Genomic DNA, 19,952 nt, shown 5'->3' with positions numbered 1-19,952 from the left:
AGTAGAAGCAAAATGGCCAAGAAAAAAAGGGAAAAATTGTTCTGGATCACCTGTCCCCCAACACATGAAGGCTGCATAAATTAAGACTTTAATTCACTTCTTGGGTAAAATAATTACTTGGGAGTGACAGTAGAATTTTAAGGGTACCTATAAAATTGTAGATGGCAAAAAATAAATCAATAGTTATGAGACTGGGTTGTTTAAAGACTCAAAGTATATGAAAACAATCTTTTGCATACTATACATAGAATAATACATGTTTATTAATTTGTTTGTATAGGCAACATCTGCCTCACACTTAAGACCCCAAGTAAACAAGAATTATAAAAGCATAGCTGAAGAAGTGGCAAGATCACTGAACTGGCACTTGTTCACTAGAACATGCCAAACTTGGAGACTGTGCAAAGTGACTTAGTCAACTAAACATCATCCATCACATTAATATTAACTCAAATTTTATTGGTCTGTAATTTTAGCTAATATTCAGCCTATACATTTATCCTGGTATTTTTGTTTAGATGTGTCTAAATGGGCTTATATTGTATTTATATAACCTTATGTTCATATAAGTTTAAGTGAGTTTATAATAAAAGTAGCTTAAAAATAAGAACATTTTAAAAGCATTGCTTGGATTGCCATGAGCTGTAAAGAAAAACAGAAGACCACGGCACATCCTAGGTTACCATTCTGTCTGGGTAAACCAATTTTGCTTCCCCCGCCCCCTGCAAAACTGGAAAAGTTGGGGCAATTCAGAATTTGACAGAGTGTTCAATATCCATAAACCCTATTCAAATAATTTCTTGCTTCTATATCTAAAAAAAAGTTTTTGTATACCACTATAAGACACGCATTTAATATGCATTTGAGAAATAAATCCTTTGATGTTCAAGTATTCATATAGGAAGGAAACCATTTAAATGGCTCTAAAACTACCAGTTATAATTTCAAGGCATTCCATTTGATTCATTGACAAAATAGTTGCGTGTTTTTCCTGGTACACCCAAAAAATGTCAACATAAACAATAGTATTTGTAATGGAAACAGCTTTTTGTAGTTATTGAATGAGTGACACTGTGATTAAAATATGGACTTGAATCAGATCACCTAAGTTTGCATCCTACCTCCACACTTAGGAGCTGTGTAGCCTTGGATAAGTTACTTAACCTCTCTGTGACAGTCAACATTAGTAACATGGAGATACGGGCAACATCAGTAACCAGCAACAGAAGTGATGAGAAGATGAATGAGATTTCTCTGTTCAGTGTTCACAGGATGCTTGACATATAGAAAGCATTCAGTAAATATTAAGTCTTATCATCATCATGATAGATCAACAATGTTACTATTTCATGATCTCAATCTGTTACATTTCCTGCAAACACAGCAAACTGTTTTTGCATTTTCACAAATGTTTGCAAAAATCATAATAGGCAAAATATTTGTTATACAATAACTGGAAAAATCTGTGAAACCCACCTGCCAACACAAAGATATGGTTTCCTGGTTCTCCCTGCTTAATAATGTAACTCCCTTGCTGGTAGTTTCTTCCATACATGCATTCCACCATGTCTTTGATTTGCTGAGGATCCAGTCTCTTCAAAAACTGATTTTTATTGAGAGCATCTGTAATGAGCTTCTTCTCACTGTTGTAAAGAAAAAGAGATGTTAGTTACAATGAAGGAAAACCATGTTTTGCTGTTTAGATTCATTTCATTTTGAATGTGGATACAACTAAGTACTTACAACTTTTCCGCAGGACAAATTTGTTTTCTAGCCCCACCAACACTTGACCCTTATCACTACTATTCCTTACATGTAAAATCTTTTAAATTTTTTGAATATTTTCTGGTAATCATGATTACACCAAATTTATTATCACTTCTAATTATCTTCATCACAAAGGTAGCATCTCTCAAGATCGCTAGCTGCACTACTAATGGACGCATGACGCTTGGGATGGAAAGCAAATCTGGTTGGTAGATAGAAGGCATATTTAAAATACAACAACTCAGTTCATTCATTGATGAATTGTGCATAGCTATGCATACTGCCTCTGGTACTAGTTATTTTACATCTTTTGAATCCTTACCACTATCCTGCGAGATAATTACTATTCCTATTTTATGAATAAGTAGACTAAGAGGTAAGAAACAACTTATTTCCTCTAGGATTTAAATCTAAGTCTGTGGGTCTGAAGTCTGTGCTGATTTCATTCCATCCACTGCCTCTTCTGAGCTAGAGAAGTCAGCTCCCTTGGGACTTGTTAGGTTTGAGCAGACATAAAGGGTGGTGGTAGTAGTCTGGGTTTGCCTAAGTTTTGCCTCTTAGCATATCTAGACTAGACAACCTACGTTTTAAATCTCACAGCCTTTTCATATCCAAAATCCAAGGCCCACTCGTTGATAATCCTAGAATACTCTACTTTCTTTTAGAAAAGAGTAGCTACAAATAAATTATCCAACCATCATTACCGAAATTTAAAATGTTTTAATTAGAATACTGTATATGTATATGTAGATATCATAGAATTGATGAACTAGAAAAAAGACACGTTGGCTTGTGAGCTAAGTCAGAATCTTTGTACAAAACATTTGCGCTCACTCAACCTCAGTGAGATTTTTTTACATAGGCGTGTTTTTTTTCCCCAGTATTTTTCATCCAAACTCTATCCCATCCCTAGTTTTACTGTTTAAAAACTTGTAATCATTTTCTACACAGAAAGTTCTCAAACACAAGGTAAACTGTCATGGAATTAGACACTTCCTTCATGACTACATCCATCAGCTCAGCAGGCTACCTGAAGGAAACACAACAAAGTCTTGTATAGAAATGTCATCTTCCCCACAGTGACTCCATCATCCTCAACCATCCAAACTCTTTAAGTACCTTGAGAACTTCTTTCTTCCTTCATCTAACCTATCTCCAAATCTTGTCAATTCTCTTTAAAAAACATCCATTTTATCCATTTTTGTTTCTATTTGTTCAAGGATGTCACCACAGTATTAAAAAAAAAAAAATCTTAGGTCTGGACAACTTTAACAGCTTCTTTTTGGGTACTTTAGTTCTTAGACTCATTCCCCCCTACAGTCCACCTTATACTATGATATCAGATTAATCCTGCCAAAAAACTGACTTCACCCAGATCTAACTCTTCCCTCATCCACTAAAACCAACAATTCATTCAATTAATATGCAGTGAGAAAATACCCCCAAAGCCCCAGCTTTCATGGGCCTTTCATGCCAGGGTACCTACCATTCCAGCAAATGTTTCCTCAATGCTGATATATCCCACTTTCCCAAAATATGTTCCAAGAAGTACTGGTCCTTTATAAGCATGTATGCTGAGTTTAAATAATTTTGAAATTTCATAATGCATAACTTTAAAGGTTCAAATAAATCTTGCAGTAAACAAGTCTGTTTAATGTTTTCCAAGGCTCAGTGTCTTTTTTATTTATATTTCTTTCTTTTCTTTCCTTTTTTGGAGAGGGTGCTTAACTTCCATTAACATGCCATGGAAGTATAGTTGGCCTGTGAACAAATTGGTTTGAACTGTATGGGTCCACCTACATGCAGATTTCCCCCCATAAACATTATAAATGTATTTTCTCTACCTTGAGGTTTTCCTTAATAAGATTTTCTTTTCTCCAGCTTACTTTATAGCAATAATACAGTATGTACTGTATATACAAAATATGTTTATGTTATCAGGAAGGCTTCCAATCAACAGCAGTCTCCTAGTAGTTAAGTTTTGGGGGAGTCACACATTATATCCTGGTTTTTTACTATTCAGGGGAATTGGTGCCCCTAACCCCTGTGTCATTTAAGTGATTTTTAACCATCTTGCTAAATACAAGGTCAATAAGAAAATTCAATTGTGTTTCTATATCCCAGCATCAAACAATTAAAAATGAAATTTTAGAAATGGCATCATTTTATAAGATATTAAACACATCAATTATATCAGATTATATCTACCAAAAACGTGTAAGATTGCTATACTGGAAAGTAGAACATATTAATAAAATCTAACTAATGGAGACATCTGCCCCAGTTATGAATGAGAAGACTAAATTTTTTAATAATGTGAATCTATTCAAATTGATCAGGTTCAATGGTATCCCATTCAATATTTTTTTAATTTATAAAAATTGACAAGCTGATTCTAAAATTCTTACAGTTATAAGGATGCCCAAGAACAGTTATAAAAATTTGAAAAACAATAACAAAATTGGAAGATGTAAAGTAGTAGATATCAAAAAATTATTAATCAAAATAGGAGAATATACTCTTAGCACAAGGATGGACAAAAAATACCTTTGGAACTGAACAGAAAGTTCAGAAACCCAAACAAATATACATAGATATGGGAAAAAGCAGACATCAGTGGAAAATACATACTTTAAAAAGTACTCAGTTGGAAGTGCCTGGCTAGCTCAGTCGGTAGAGTATGAGACTCTTAAAAAGTGCTCACCCTTGTTAATTCTTAAGGAAAAGCAAAGCCAAGCCAAAATAAGATTCTACAATATACCCGCCAGAATGGCTAAAATGAGAAATATTGACAATGCCAAATGCCAGCAAGAATGTAGAGTAACTTAATACTCATACATTGCTGGTGACAGTATATATTTGTTAGACCATTTTGGAAAACAATTTACCAATTCGTATTAAATGTGAACTCAGATAAAGTGTTCTACCCACCATTTCCACTCTAGGTATATATCCATCATAAATCGTAATAATGTACCAAAAGACATATGCAAAAATAGTCATGGCAGCTTTATTCAAAATTGCTAATCATGACAAACAACCAAATGCCCATCAATAGCAAATTAATAAATTGTGGTATAGTCATGAAACACACACTACATAACACTGATAATTAATGAACCACTGCTATGTACAAAATGTAAGTGAATCTTGTAAACAAATGAAGCCAATCTCTGTAAAGTATATACTTTCTAGTTCCATTAAAATAGAATTCTAAAGTAGGCAAAAGGCATTCTCTGATCATACTGGCACAGATAGTGACTCCCCTTGTGGAGATAGTGGGTAGGGGTTGGGAGAGAGCAAAAGGGGCTTCTGACAGCTGGTAATGTCCTATTTCCTGACCTGTCAGTAGTTCCATGGGTGTGTTCACTCTATGATTTGTGTTCTTCAATAAAAATTTCACTTAAAAATTAAAATATGTGTATGGCTTTGGAGTCAGAAAATCCCAAGTTAAAACCCAGCTGGCTGCCCCACACTTCTTAGCTGTAATATTGATCAGGTCACTTAACCTTTCTTTTTGTTATTGTTGCTGTTAATTCTTACCAAAGGATATTTTTCCATTGATTTTTAGAGAGTGGATGGGAGGGGGAGAGACAGAGAGAGAAACATCAAGGCGAGAGAGACATATCGATTGGCGAACTGGCACCCCGACCGGGGCCGGGATCATGCCTGCAACAGAGGTATGTGCCCTTGATTGGAATAAAATCAAACCCGAGACCCTTCAGCTTTATTCAAAATTGCTAAACATTCTGGCTCTATCCACTGAGCCAAACTGGCTAGGGCTCACTTAACCTTTCTGAATCTCAGATTTCTCCTATGTGAATAGAGCACGGTGATTAGAATTATAGAAATATTATGCACTAAGGTAAGGTGCCAGCAAACAATAAATGGCAGTGGTACTAATAGTTGATGGTGGTAGTAGTAATAATTTTCTGTGGGATGGGAAAAGTTCTGAAACCATGGAGAAACAAAGAGGCACTGTCAAGCCCTTCTGCTCAGTTCAAAGTTCCTCCAATAGGACTGGATCTCAAATGCATGCCCATTACCGGCAGCATAGGTAATCCTTTTATAATCCTTTTATACCCCCCAATGTACGTAATCAACATTCTTTGAAGCAATAAATTCTTGTCCTCTAAATTGCTTCAGGAAGTTTAATTTTTCAAAGTCCACTGACAGTTCTTGTTATGCTGGGCCCTCCATCTTCCTTCTCAGGCCCTGTGTATCAGAGGCCTGTGCTCTCCTTGTTTGTTTTTGTTGGGTCATGGCATGCAGCTTGCAGACGTCTTTGCATGAGGCTTAGTGCAAAGCAGGGGCCAACACCTCTTATCTATCTGGGATTTCTTGTGAGCACAGAGGCCAAGGTAACTTAACTTGGGTGACATTTCATAGCTTTATTACATATGCCCGAGAAATCATATTGTAAATCATACTTGTCAAGGGCACATCTGGAACTGTACTACTAGGGTCTGATTCCTAATTCTGCCATTACTAATGGTGGAACCCTGTGCGTGTCACTTTATCTTGAGTTTTCTCAGCTGTAAAATGATAATAACAGTCCATGAGTCACTGGATTTCTATGAGAATTAGATTCGTTAACAATATAAAGCACTAAGAACGGCGCCTGGCATGTAAAATATGTTACATAAAGGACAGCTATTCCTGTTGTAGGTCAGCAACTTAAAAACCTTCCAGTTAAAACAACTCTAAAAACTCTATTCTTGCCCTAGCCGGTTTGGCTCAGTGGATAGAGCATCGGCCTGCAGACCGAAGGGTCCTGGTTTTGATTCTGGTCAGGGCACATACCTTGGTTGCAGGCTCCTCCCTGGGCCAGGCTCTGGTCTGGACTTTTGCAGGAGGCAACCGTGTGATTTTCTCGCATTGATGTTTCTCTCTGACTTTCCCTCTCTCTTCCACGCTTGCTAAAAATCAGTGGAAAAATATCCTTAGATGAGGATTAACAAAAAACAAACAAACAAACAAGCAAAAAAAAAAAGAAACCCTATTCTTGACACATGCCTTTACTTACGGAGACTCCTTCTCAGTGTTGGTGAAACTCCTGACAGTCCAGCCCACAGCCCGGCCAGCGCCCCTCCACGCCCAAGGTACCCCAGGCCCGCAACTGTGACAGGCTACTTTGACTCCCTTCAATTCCTCCTTCCATTCCTCCTTCAAAACCCAGCTCAAGGTCATCTCTTCGATGGAGGTTTCTCTGATCCCACTAAACCAAGGATGCTCCCTCCTTCCTTTGTACGCCTTAGAAGATTCATCATACAAGACTGCAATAAATTTTAATTTCCCCCCAAAAACCTGTAATCTTCAAAAGTGTGACTATGCTTTCTTCATCCTCTTATTACCAAAAATATTTAGAATTCTCTGGCATGTAGTAGGAACTCAACAAAATTAATGCTAAAGGACATGCAACTTCTTTCTCCTACTTTAAAAATCATGGGTACAGAGACAAGAGTGGAGGTGGGCCTGCTGGTCACCTAGGAAACAACGCACAGATAATAAGCAGGATAAGCACCTACTTCCTTCTCCCAAAAAATGTGTCGAGTGATAAACAAACAAGAAAAACACACACCTAATGAAAGCACAAGTTTATAATTTGAGAAACTAGCATGAGAAAGAGGAGGTCATTCCCTGGGTAATCAGAAAACAAGCATAACATTCTCCTGTCAACCCTCTCACCCTATTGCCCATTAATTAAGTGTGGGTATAATTTAATCATGTTTACTGTTCCTTCATGCTTACAACAAACATTTCTCTTCCCCTTTCATAAATGTATGCAGATGATCTATTCCCATGAGCATCGACGAGCAGAGTTTAATAATAAAATGCTGAAAACCACCAAAACATACAAGGAAGTTAAATCTGACACAATCCATGATATGCATAACCATCATTGTGCTGCATGGTAATTAAATAGAAATGGCAAATCGTTTCCTTAAATGTCTGTAAGGAGTATTGCTCTCCACCCCTCAAACTGGATATTTCTGGATTCAACTGCAGGAAACCTGTTCCTCTAACAAAATGCTTCTCAAAGGTCACTGCACATTAGACTCATCAAGAGGGCTTCTATAAATCCTGATGTCCAGGGCCCTGACCTCAACCCAAATTAATCAGACTCCCTAGTGACTGGACCCAAAAATCAGTATTTTTTTTAATACTGGTCAGGTGCCTTTAGTGTCCACTTGAGGTTAAGAATTACAGCTGTAAACAATAAAATACAAGGGAGTTTGAAGCTGTCCTTTCCCTCAATATCAGTGGTTCTCAACCTTCTGGCCCTTTAAATATAGTTCCTCATGTTGTGACCCAACCATAAAATTATTTTTGTTGCTACTTCATAACTGTAATGTTGCTACTATTATGAATCGTAATGTAACTATCTGATATGCAGGATGGTCTTAGGCGACCCCTGTGAAAGGGTTGTTCGACCACCAAAGGGGTCGCGACCCACAGGTTGAGAACCGCTGCTCTATATTTACACATCACTGGGAACATACCTCTATTGAAGACTCATCAAGAAATCAATTATTATTAAGTAATTAGCAATAACTGATTAACAATATTCAATGTTTTTCCCAAGACTTTGTCACATCTCATTCTTCTTTGAATATTACTAATAAATACAGGAAAGAGAAAAATATTACGGTCCTCCCTCTCTCTCCTCCCAGCATCCTGTATGGATAGCCTCGCACTTGGGGGTGTGCTGTCCAGTCAGCCCCAGGACTCTGGGCTTTATTTTAATTGTGGTAAAATATACATAACAGAAACTGTTATAATCATTTCTAAGTGCACAGTTCAGTGGCATTGAGTATATTCTCATTTTACAACTATTGCCCCTATCCATCTCCAGAACGTCTTCATCTTCCCAAACTAAAAGTCTGTACCCATTAAATGATAACTCCCTGCTCCCCTCTGCCTCCCAGTCCCTGGAAACCTCCATTCTACTCATATGTCTATAAATTTGACTGCTCTGGTACCTCATATAAGTGGAAAAATACAATAGTTGTCTTTTTGAGTCTGGCTTGTTTCACTTCGCATAATGTCTTCAAAGTTCATTAATGTGGTAGCAAGAAAAAGGAAGGAATTGCCTTCCTTTTTAAGGCTAAATAATATCTGACTCTCTATATGTACTGTATTTTGTTCATCCATTCTTTCACCTTTTGGTTATTGCAAATGATGCTGCTATAAACATGTGTGTCTAAGAGTCTGGACCTTTTATGTATGGCATGACCAAGAATCTTAGCCAGGAATCTCACATCAGAGAAGCCAAAGGGCATGGTGTGCAGAATTCTCAGAAAGCCCCTCTGTTGTCATGCTCTTCTATCATTCTCTCCCCTTGAATGGGGATGGAATCCATGACTTGCTTCTCATCAACAGAATATAGAAATGGTATTGGGAGGCTCACTCTGTGGATGCTATAGAAGACTTCATCTTAGCCAACTATAAAGAGATTCTCCAGCTGGCCTTGAAGAAGTAAGCACCATATGGTAAGAGGGCCTGAAAGAGGAGAACAGAGTAGGAAACTGAGCAGCCTCTAGGAGCCGAGGGGAGCCCCAGCGGACAGTCAGCAAGAAACTGGTGGCCTTAGTCCTACATCCACAAGGAACTGAATATTGCCAACAATCATGTGAACTTAGAGAGCAATCTTTTCTAGAAAGCTTTGTGTCAAGAGTTAATTGACACCTTGACTGCAGTCTTGTGAAATCCCAAGTAGATGACCTAAATAGCCATGCCTAGACTCTGGACCCACGGAAATGCTGAGATAACAAACATGTATCATTTTAAGCTGCTATGTTTGTAGTAACTTGTTATGAAGCAATAGAAAACTACTACACTTAGGTTTTTCTGAATTTCTATTTCTAAGAGAGAACTGTAAATACTATTGCCTTAACCTGGGTCTCATCTGGAGAGAAATAACTGGAAGTTATGCAGATCTTTCTTTTATATTTCCCTGAGCTTGATCTACAAACCCCCAAAAGACCATCAAAACTGATGGTAGAAATTTACCAATTAGAATTAGTTTGGCATGACAAGCAAATATTCCTAGAAGGATTAATAGGAATTTGGGAAGTTCCTTATCACTCACACTTTAGAATGAATTATATAAGATGTATAATTCCCAGCTGTAGATCCCAAAAAAACTGTGAAGCAAGACTATGCTGAAAGTTCTACAACAAATACTTCTAAGGGGGAGTCAGCATAGAGGAGAGGAGACAAATTATTTTAAAACTAGAGGCCTGGTGCACGAAATTCATGCACTGGGGGAGGAGGTTCCTCAGCCCGGCATGTGCCTTCTCGCAGCCCGGGACCCCTCGTGAGATGTACGCCTGCCAGCTTAGACTTGCTCCACACAGGGATCAGGCCTAAGCCGGTGGTCAGACGTACTTCGCTCCTTACTGCCCACTACTCCCTGCTCCTTACTGCTCGGCTTGCTGCTCCAGAGGCTCCTGCCACAGCCACTGTGCTCGCCAGCTGTGAGCCCAGCTTCTGGCTGAGCGGTGCTCCCCCTATGGGAGCGTACTGACCACCAGGGGGCAGTTCCTGCATTGAGCGTCTGATCCCTGATGGTCAGTGTGCATCATAGTCACCGGTCATTCTGGTCATTCCACCATAACAGTCACTTAGGCTTTTATTATATAGATGAGACTTTAAAGAAAGGAAATAGCTTTGGTCAAAGGATAAAAATTTCAGGAAATGTATCTTTCACATAGGAAGTACTTTCAGAGTCTAAAAACTGAAAAGCATTATTCCTGGCTTCAGATCTTTTCCCCCTTCTTGAGAATTTTATTGCAGGTTATTAAACCCTAGAAAAAGTCAGGTGACATGAGCTGAGCTGCCTAGACTTCCAGAGAAGAAAAGGGAGGCTCCTCTGGAAACACTGCACCACTTACTAGGAGGCAAAAGTCAGTGACAATGCTTCCTTCTGATTGGACAAGCAAAGAGGAAAAGGCCAGTCTTCTCAACTACACTGTTTCGACTGCACTCTTTCCTGGAATCTAGCAGGGAACTGGCATGAAATGCTTGTGAGGATGGAGACTGTTGACTACTCAAAACAATAGGTCTTCAAATCCCCAGTGTTTTCTGAGGCTTAATAATTAAACATTTTCCTAATACCTGACAACTAATGGGCTGGGAGATTTGAGGATGAAGTGAGGAGCAAAGGATGGCTGTAAACCAAGCAGAAGGTAATTTGAGAGGTTGAGAGGGGGCTAGGGTGAGGGTACAGAATGAGGGGAGCCCAGGGGCCTTTGGGTCCTAGTGAGAAAGAAGAAACTGCAGGGCAGGAAGTGAGAGGGACTGGGTGCCAGGACTCAGAAGGTCTAGACCAGGGGTGGGCAAACTTTTTTACTTGAGGGCCACAATAGGTTCTTAAACTGAACCGGAGGGCCAGAACAAAAGCATGGATGGAGTGTTTGTGTGAACTAATATAAATTCAAAGTAAACATCATTACATAAAAGGGTACGGTCTTTTTTTTTTTTTAGTTTTATTCATTTCAAACGGGCCGGATCCGGCCCGCGGGCCGTAGTTTGCCCACGGCTGGTCTAGACGAAGCCTATTTCACTTCAAGATGTCTAGGCAGCTGCCACTGAATTTCAGGCAGGTTCTTCAACTTCTCCTTGCTCCCTACCTCTCCCTCCAACTCCAAGGGGGCGTGAGTCACACTGTGGGCAGCACCACCCGTAAGAGTTGGGTACACTGTGGTAGAGAACACACGTTGACATCAGCCTACTCAGACTGGAAACGTGGTTGAAGAAACAACCACAGCTTGACCGTGAGCAAGCTGTTTGACTCCGAGCTTTCATTTCACCTTTGGTACAACAGAAAAGCAACACCCTCCTCATTAGACAATGAGCCAGTTCTCAGCCTCCATGAGATGATGTAATGAGAACAACAGACATCTAGCAGTTAACCCCGAACTTGGTTTTCTCACCCCATCCCGCAGTAGCTAGCTAGTTCTGCCTGGATGTCTGCATGCACATTATTGCTATGAAACATAACCTTCCGTTTTCAAACACACTGACCCCTTCCCTCAGACACCCAGCTACCTGCACCCACAGCTTCCGGTTATCGAATCACCACACAACTGAACTTTTCTCTTCTTCCTCCCTTATGTATCTTCATGTCTTTGCTTTGCTGAAGACTCAGCTTAAGGCAATAGTATTAATAAGCATACGTATGAATTTTTTAACTGTCCAACTGATAATTGTTTGTATATGCACTTTTAAAGTTTTCACTAACCTATCTAGGTAAAATCTACATCTAGAGCCTCTCAGATAGCCATATGTAAGGCACTATTTCATGGAAGAAAAAAAAGTTTCTCTCTTGCCCCTAGCAAAAGTTTTCCCTATTGCAAACTTACACCAGGGCAGCACTTTCTGGAAGCATAATTTTCAGGGAGAAATAACAACAGCAGGACGATATCTGTAACCATACCAAAAAAAAAAAAAAAAAAAAAAAAAAAAAAAAAAAAAAAAAACTACAAATGTATCTATTTCCAATTATATATTTTTTTCCCAAGGCTTTCCAGCTAAAATGTGAAGAGTTCTCTACTTTTCATCTTGGAAAAGTGGTATATAGGAGTTTTTACAAGAGACTTTAGATAGCAGGCTTTAATTTTGGTTCCAACATTAAAAATATCAAAATATAAAAGTATCACCTTAGGCAAGTTAATCAATTCTGCATGCCTCAGTTTCTCACACATAAAATGGGGTTGATAATAATATAGGTTTGTTGTAAGGATGATATGATCCAATATTTGTGAAGTGTTCAGAGTGGTGCCTGGCACAGAACTAGTGATAAGCAAATATTGTCACTATAACTACTACTATTTTCCATAACACTCCAGTTCAATAAAGCAGTTACATTTCTATAATGAACATTCAAATGCTCAGCACCTCTTCAGAAAGGAAGCACAAATAATAATAACAAACACACTCTTCCACACTCTGCTTCTTTAAAAAGATTACTCACTGGCATTTTCTGCTTCTACCTATTCTGATCCTGGGGTGGGAGCGACAAAGGAAAAGCATTGCCCTTCTAAAACTGAGTCAGCATCTGAAGTCAGATGGCAAGTCTTCGTTTTATCTTTCCTTTCCCAAAGAACAATAGTTTCAAATGATAATTCAAGCGTTCTCAGGGAAAAGGCAGACCAGCAACTTGCCAGATGTCTCTGATTAATTTGCCTGTGTTACAGCAGACAGTCAACATAAGTTCCTAATTTTGCTCTACCAGTGGTGAAGCTTGCTAAACGATGTCTACATAAACAGAAAATGTCATTTCAGTGAAACGGCTGACCTCTGGATACGTGGTTGTCTTGGTCTCAAGGCAGACTCAGACATGAGCAAAAATGCTATCTGAACTTTCTCCCCTTCCTCTGCCATTGATAGTCACAGTGTGTGCTATCAGATGGATCAAACCCATTCTCTGTGTTCTCTTCACACGGTCTGAGCTTTGAGGATCCAACACTCGGTGAACATCGATACACTGTTAGGGTTAGGGTTGGGGTAAGCTCTGTTCAGCTCTACTTGGAAGAAGTCAGGGAGCATGATCATTCTTCCTACCAATCCATAGAGCATGTCAAAATAAAGCAGACTGGCCTGACTTGAGGCCTTAGAGCTTTGTGGGAAGTCTGGGAACATTGGGATTGTAAAGGGGAAGAACTGGTTTCAAAGTCAAGAATCTTGGATTCTAATCTTAGCTCTGCAATTCCCCTGCACCTGCTTCCTCACTTCTCCCGTAAGTGGGGTAGCTTGAAACAATCTCTAAGGTTCTAGCTCTAAAGTCTCCTATGTTCACCACAATAAATTTCAGAGATGACAGTGATAAACTGTAGTGCTCTGACTCATCGTGGTTTATGATACTTCGGGAAGGCAGGGTACCTGTAATAGAAATGGGCCTCATGCCCACATAGTTGCACCCTTTTGAAGATCTGCCATGGTCCATGGGAACAAAGCCAAAGCACTACAAACTCCTATGATACTACACTGCAGCTTAAAAGTGACTCCACCTTGTGCCCACCTCGGTCTGACAGGCACGCACTCCTTTTCTGTGACTCTGTCCTAAAACCAAACACAGGTCTTATTTTGTCTATGAAGTTTTCCCAAACTTCACTAGATCATCATCTTCATCTCAGGGGACAGAGGTTATGGAAAACAAACAAGCAAACAAACAAAAAACCCACATAATATAAAACTGCAATATCCAATACAGTAGCCATTAGCCACATGTGGCTAATTTAATCTTTAAATTAATTAAAATTAAAAACTGAATTCCTTAGTGTCCCTGGCCACACACTTCCAGTGCTCAACAGCCACATTTTGCCATTGGCTTCCATACTGGGCAACACAGGTTACAGAACATTTCCAGCACTTCTGAAGTTCTACTGGACAACATTGAACAAGTCTTGAACCTGCTCTTAAAAAGTTGACCCTTGGATTTTGCAAGAGACAGATTTCAAGGGTTGCCCAATGGCAGTAGAGCATATAAATTCCTCCATATAAAGAAAGCAAGGAGAAGTAACTATGGATACAGTTTGAGCTACCCCTTCGGGATCTACAAGTACACTGAATGGGTCGAGGACAACATAGCTGGCTGCCTGGCAGTTGGTGAGATTCACTGGCCATTTATAATACATTTGAGCAGGGGCTCAGCAGAGTTTCAGACTGCTGTGGCATGGGTTGTAGGGTTTCTGGCGAATTATTGAATCTGAATCCTCAAAATGCAAGTCTACCATTTCCCCAGATGTTATTCTCTGGTTTCTGTCAGTGCTTCCTATCTCCCTACTCCTGTGGGTTGCAGAAGGGATGAGTATTCATCAGAGACATCCTTTTTGAGAAAAAGACTGAAAGCCTTTCCAGCTTTCAGATGCAGAGGGGAGGAAAGACTTTATCCAAAACGTAGTGGATCTGGGCTGGCTGTGGTTCAGAGATTGAGCATCGAATTATGAAGCAGGAAAATATGGTTCCCAGTCAGGGCGCATGCCCGGGTTGTGGGCTCGATCCCCAGTGTGGGGCGTGCAGGAGGCAGCCGATCAATGATTCTCTTTCATCATTGATGTTTCTATCTCTCTCTCCCTCTCTCTTCCTCTCTGAAATCAATAAAAATACATATAGTTTTAAAATGTAGTGGACACATATTAGTAGAAATGAATTTTGTCATAAATTCAGTCAGGAAAGTTTATAAAAGTTAAACAAATAAAGCATTTAAACCTAAACAATAAATGAAGGAACAATTTTGATGGATATCTTAAGTACTCTATTATCTAACAGCACTGCTGGGACACGTTAGCCAAACCAATGGATACTGACATCATCCCTTTATCAGTGAATGATGCTCCTATCTTTTTAAATGATCTAACTTCTAGAAAATTGTTTTTTACAAAATTGTTCACAGGCTGTATAAAAGATATATAAAAATATCCAGTTTAGTTATGGCTTTTCTCTAAAAACGGAAACTGTTTGAAAATGGAAAATGAATTGCAATATTGAGCACTTTAAAAAAAAAAAGGAAAATTTGATGATGTCACCTGTGTTTTGTCAGTTATTCTAGAGGTAAAGAGAGAGATATTTTGTAAGAAAAACTGAGGCACAAACTTCACACATGAGATACAAGTCAGTCAACAAGAAAAGAATGGCTCCCATATTCTAATTAATTTCCAATTTAGAACCACAAGGCTCTATAAAAGCACATGGGGAATATTAGGGCATCAGTGATCTAGTTTGATTTCCTGAGGACTTAATCATTAAGGAATCAATGAGCCTGTTTCTAAATCATGACCGCAACACAGATCTGCACCCATCTGGCTTGCTTTGATGATGAGGAGAATCATTGCTAAATCTTATTTAAGAGCTATAATGTCTTCGCTCTTCTGTGCCTCACTCACTATAGACAGGTGGTTTGGCCCAGAAAATAACTGCTGATTTTCTTTGCCTGGTTATAACAAAGAATTACAAAGAAATATATTTATCCTGGATTGTTCAGTTGCCTAACACCAAGAGAATGGTGTTTTGCTTCAAGAAGGACACAAGTCTTTGGAACAAAATAATTGAACATAATCTTCATTCCAGAGAAGAAATCTGGTGGAATATGTAGGGAGAGGATGAAAGAAGATGAATTGCTTTAAATTCTCCCACACTTCTCCAAGATATACAAGCTCATTGCTATTTGAAAGATTTCTTTGTGAGTGGATAAATAGTATATTGTGCTTATGTACTAGTATACATATCCTATCTAATAAGAGAGGAATATGCTAATTAGCCATTACGCCAGGCATAACGACCAAGCACATCATGACCAGATCATGGATCAGCGGGAGGGTGGGCCAGGGAGGTACAAGCGGACTGCGGAGAGCTACAGGAGGGGGCAGGGCAGCAAGCAAGCAGGAGGCCGAGAGCTACAGGAGGGCGGCAGCAATCTACGCATGGATTCATGCACAGGGCTACTAATATAGTAATAATACATAATATTTAATATTGCCAAATGTGCATATATCTCTGACATATCAGAAGAGAATGGATGATATCAATTTTTGACAAACAGGCATAAGTTTATAAAATTTATTATTTCTGAATTTGCACCATTAAAAATAAGTAATTATTAAAGGGAATAAATAAGACCTTTCTAAACCAACTATAATTAAAAATCTTGGGCCAAAACCGGTTTGGCTCAGTGGATAGAGCATCGGCTTGCGGACTGAAAGGTCCCAGGTTCGATTCCGGTCAAGGGCATGTACCTGGGTTGCAGGCACATCCCCAGTAGGAGATGTGCAGGAGGCGGCTGATCGATGTTTCTCTCTCATCGATGTTTCTAACTCTATCTCTCTCCCTTCCTCTCTGTAAAATATCAACAAAATATATTCAAAAAAAAAATCTTGGCTTAAAAACACTCTCCTGAACTATTAGATTTCTTTCAGCCACAGAATAATATAACTAATAATCCAGCATGATTTGTTTCATTAGCAAATATTTATCAATCATTCACTATGTGTCAAGTACAGTCAACAAATTGATGAATTTAACCTGCCTTTCTATCTGTTGTCAAAATTAATCATTTATTCATTTAAGTCAATTGTTTTATCTTGATTTATATTACTTGTGTCAGTGAATAAATTAAAATTTGTTTTAATATCACAAATCTTGCATTTTTCAAGAGAGATCCAGCTCAGCCAAAACATTATCAAGGCAAAAGATCTAATTTCAACTAATAAATACTCACTTAAAAATAATTCAGAAAGAAGACCCTCACTCATAATGTTTCTAGTCAATCTTTCCTGGTTAGGAAACTCAAACTTGAACCAGAAAAGAAATGTATACACTCCCCTCCCACCCACCCCCAACACACACACACATACACGCCTATCCACATACAAAATACACATACAAGAATGATGTGGTACATAGTTACATGTTCTTTTAAAAAATCCTTATCTTTAAAATTAATTCTACCTTGTAATTGTTCCCTCTGCCTGAAATGTCCTTTCCACCTTGTTTATGTTCCTTTTTCTCCTTTGGGTCTCAGTTAAAGGTCTCCTCCTCAGCCAGGCCTCCTGGGCAATCCAAATTCTGTTGCCCCTTTGTCCTTCTCTTCCCCTAACCCCAGATACCACCGACTATACCAGGGGTGGGCAAACTTTTTGACTCGAGGGCCACAATGGGTTCGTAAACTGGACCGGAGGGCCGGAACAAAAGCATGGATGGAGTGTTTGTGTGAACGAATATGAATTCAAAGTAAACATCATTACATAAAAGGGTACGGTCTTTTTTTTTTTTAGTTTTATTCATTTCAAACGGGCCGGATCCGGCCCGCGGGCTGTAGTTTGCCCACGGCTGGACTATAACCATCATATCATTTATCCCAATTAATCATTAGACAATGTTTACTTGCTTCCATGTATGCTATCTCTTGCTGAGAAAGGCTCTGTGCCTATTTATTCACTGATATCTATTTAGCATCTAACAGTGGCTGGAAGAAAGCATTATAGTGCTCAGTCTGAACTATGAATTCATTCATTCACCCAGTTCTGAAGCTCCAGCTTATTCCATTTTCATAACATTTGCATACTAAGTGCTAGTTAGTGGTTTTGCTACACATATTCATAATTCATTTTAATCTGTGTACACTTTTAAGTCCACTCCTATAGAAAGAGAGAAGGGTAGATGTCCTAAAACTACCTTTTTACTCCCATAGGGTTGTCAAGATAATGGAAATGACTTTCGTAAACTCAGTTTTTCAGTTGCACATATGAATCAATGTTCAAGCACAATTCATGCTTTAAAGAAAGTTCTTCTTAAAGAGAGACCCTACTGCAAAGCAAGACCATTTTAGAAGTCTCTTATCCCCAAATCTGAACGGGTAATATTGATGAGGCTTAATGAATATCACTCTAGTGTTTCATAATATGAAGGCTATCTGAGTCTTAATATTATGGGAACGTCTTACCTGGAATCCTTCCTGACTCTTGCTTTCTCAAAGGAAAATTCAGGGGGTTTATTGAGGTCATAGGTTCGGGTTGTTGGCTCAGCAGACACCCCAGCCTTTGCTCCCCTCCTGCTGTGGAGAGAGACCAGCCCGGAGGTCTTCCGGTGCACCTCCAGAGGGATCCTCTCTGGAGAGGCCTGAAGCAGGCTGCCGCCCTGGATGTGCACCACATCCTGCAGCTTGTTCAGCTGGATGCACTTGCTCTGCAGCTCCTCCGTGAGCTCCGCGATGGCCACAGTCTGCTTCGACAGCTGCTCCCGCAGTTCCTTCAGATGGTACTCCCGCTCCTGGATCTCGGCATCCTTCCTCCTCAGCTCTCTCTCCAGCTCTGCCACCTTGCTCTGCAGGGCATTGTAGGTGAGGTTCCCGGAGTGGCCATCTGGATGCTTGGGATGTTTGGGTTTCACTGAACCATTTCCCATTTTGCTCAAGGACCTGAGAGAGGGCACAGAATTGGGAATTACCCAGTGGAGTTTCACATCCTAAAGCCCCCTCACCGCTCCTCTCATTCCCATCTGTTTCATAAATGGAAGCATAGATGTCATCATTGTTTGATAAATACTAAATTCCCCCATGCTTCCAGAAGGAAAGTTATTGATCCATTTCTTTTATCCCTCCAGGAGGAGGAGTAGGCATTTGGTTTCATTGTACCCTGTCCCTTTGCTGGCACAAGTATCACACCTGAGTCTTTTGCACAAATGGCCTGTGTTACCTGCTGTTCTCTTTAGTCATTCTCTCCGGACAGCTGTCAAAAGCATCACAACAGCACTGCGATTTGGATGTAAGCATGGCAGAGATAAAACACACAAGGGCAGCGACAGCAGCGGAGGCTTGGAAATGTCACAAGTCTCACAGCTCCCTGCGAGGCTACACTAAGGAACCCTCCCTGAATTTAGAAGATAACACATCTGAATTCCACAGCAGGAGGAGGCAGAGCTGGTGTGGCTTTATTAGCAGTTTTCTCCTGCCTGGGTACCTGTTAAGTTTTGCATGAAGAAGAAGAAGGGGTGGAGGAGGAGGAACAAAATCTTCTGGATTGTGATTACTAGAAGGTAAAAGAGAGGTACGAAGATTCTTCTACATCCTTTACTTTTTATCCTAAGCCAATGCTGTCCATAAATGATGACCTCTGGTACAAGGCTCCTTTTTTATCCTGTTAAGAACATCCTCAGTGTAGGCCCCAAAGTGGCCCCACATCCAGTGAGTGAAAAGCAGATCAGAAGTACGAGGACTGATTTTAGTTGGTTCAGAAATATTTTGTAGTTCAATAGCTATGCACTTATTTTAACATTATTAGAAATATAGATGATAGGCACCACAAAGTTGGGATCTCATTGATATTATTGCTTAAGTGAAGGCTAGATTGGGTAACAGGCTTATTGAATCAATTCAGTGAAAACAGAAAATAAATCATCTGCAGATAATAAGCACAGTGAGCAAACACAAAAAGAACTCTAAAGGGTGAAACTGGGAAAATACTGCTTTGATCAATTAAGATACGTTTAAGTCATTCTAGGCTACCTATTTGAACTTCACACTTCTGCATGTGCAGTTTTTGACAGCCATAACCAAAGCAGCATTATAACACTTGTGAATTAAGTTTAATTTCCTCTCATTATCTAATCAGAAGAGATCAATGAAATTTTGAAGTTATATAACCCACACATTCTTGCCCCTCTCTCCCTCCAAATTTCAAACTCAG

The 19,952-nt window shown here is 39.4% G+C and overlaps 1 protein-coding gene across 1 annotated transcript in view; it reads right to left on the bottom strand.

The window, feature by feature from the left end:
- Positions 1 to 18,672, bottom strand: part of PRKG2 (protein kinase cGMP-dependent 2) — a gene marked incomplete at its 5' end in the record, with an annotated part of 83,449 nt that extends 64,777 nt beyond the window's left edge. The window contains 2 exons of the mRNA XM_081095507.1: positions 1,477 to 1,643; positions 18,212 to 18,672. Coding sequence (XP_080951633.1) covers positions 1,477 to 1,643; positions 18,212 to 18,672 — 628 coding nt within the window. The remainder of the gene's footprint in view (positions 1 to 1,476; positions 1,644 to 18,211) is intronic.
- Positions 18,673 to 19,952: the final 1,280 nt, after the last annotated feature.

Source organism: Myotis nattereri (genome assembly GCF_964212035.1).
Source record: "Myotis nattereri genome assembly, chromosome: 1".
In the NCBI taxonomy this organism is placed as follows: Eukaryota; Metazoa; Chordata; class Mammalia; order Chiroptera; family Vespertilionidae; genus Myotis; species Myotis nattereri.
The sequence above is the reverse complement of the archived record's forward strand: the minus strand, read 5'-3'. Positions and strand labels throughout refer to the sequence as shown.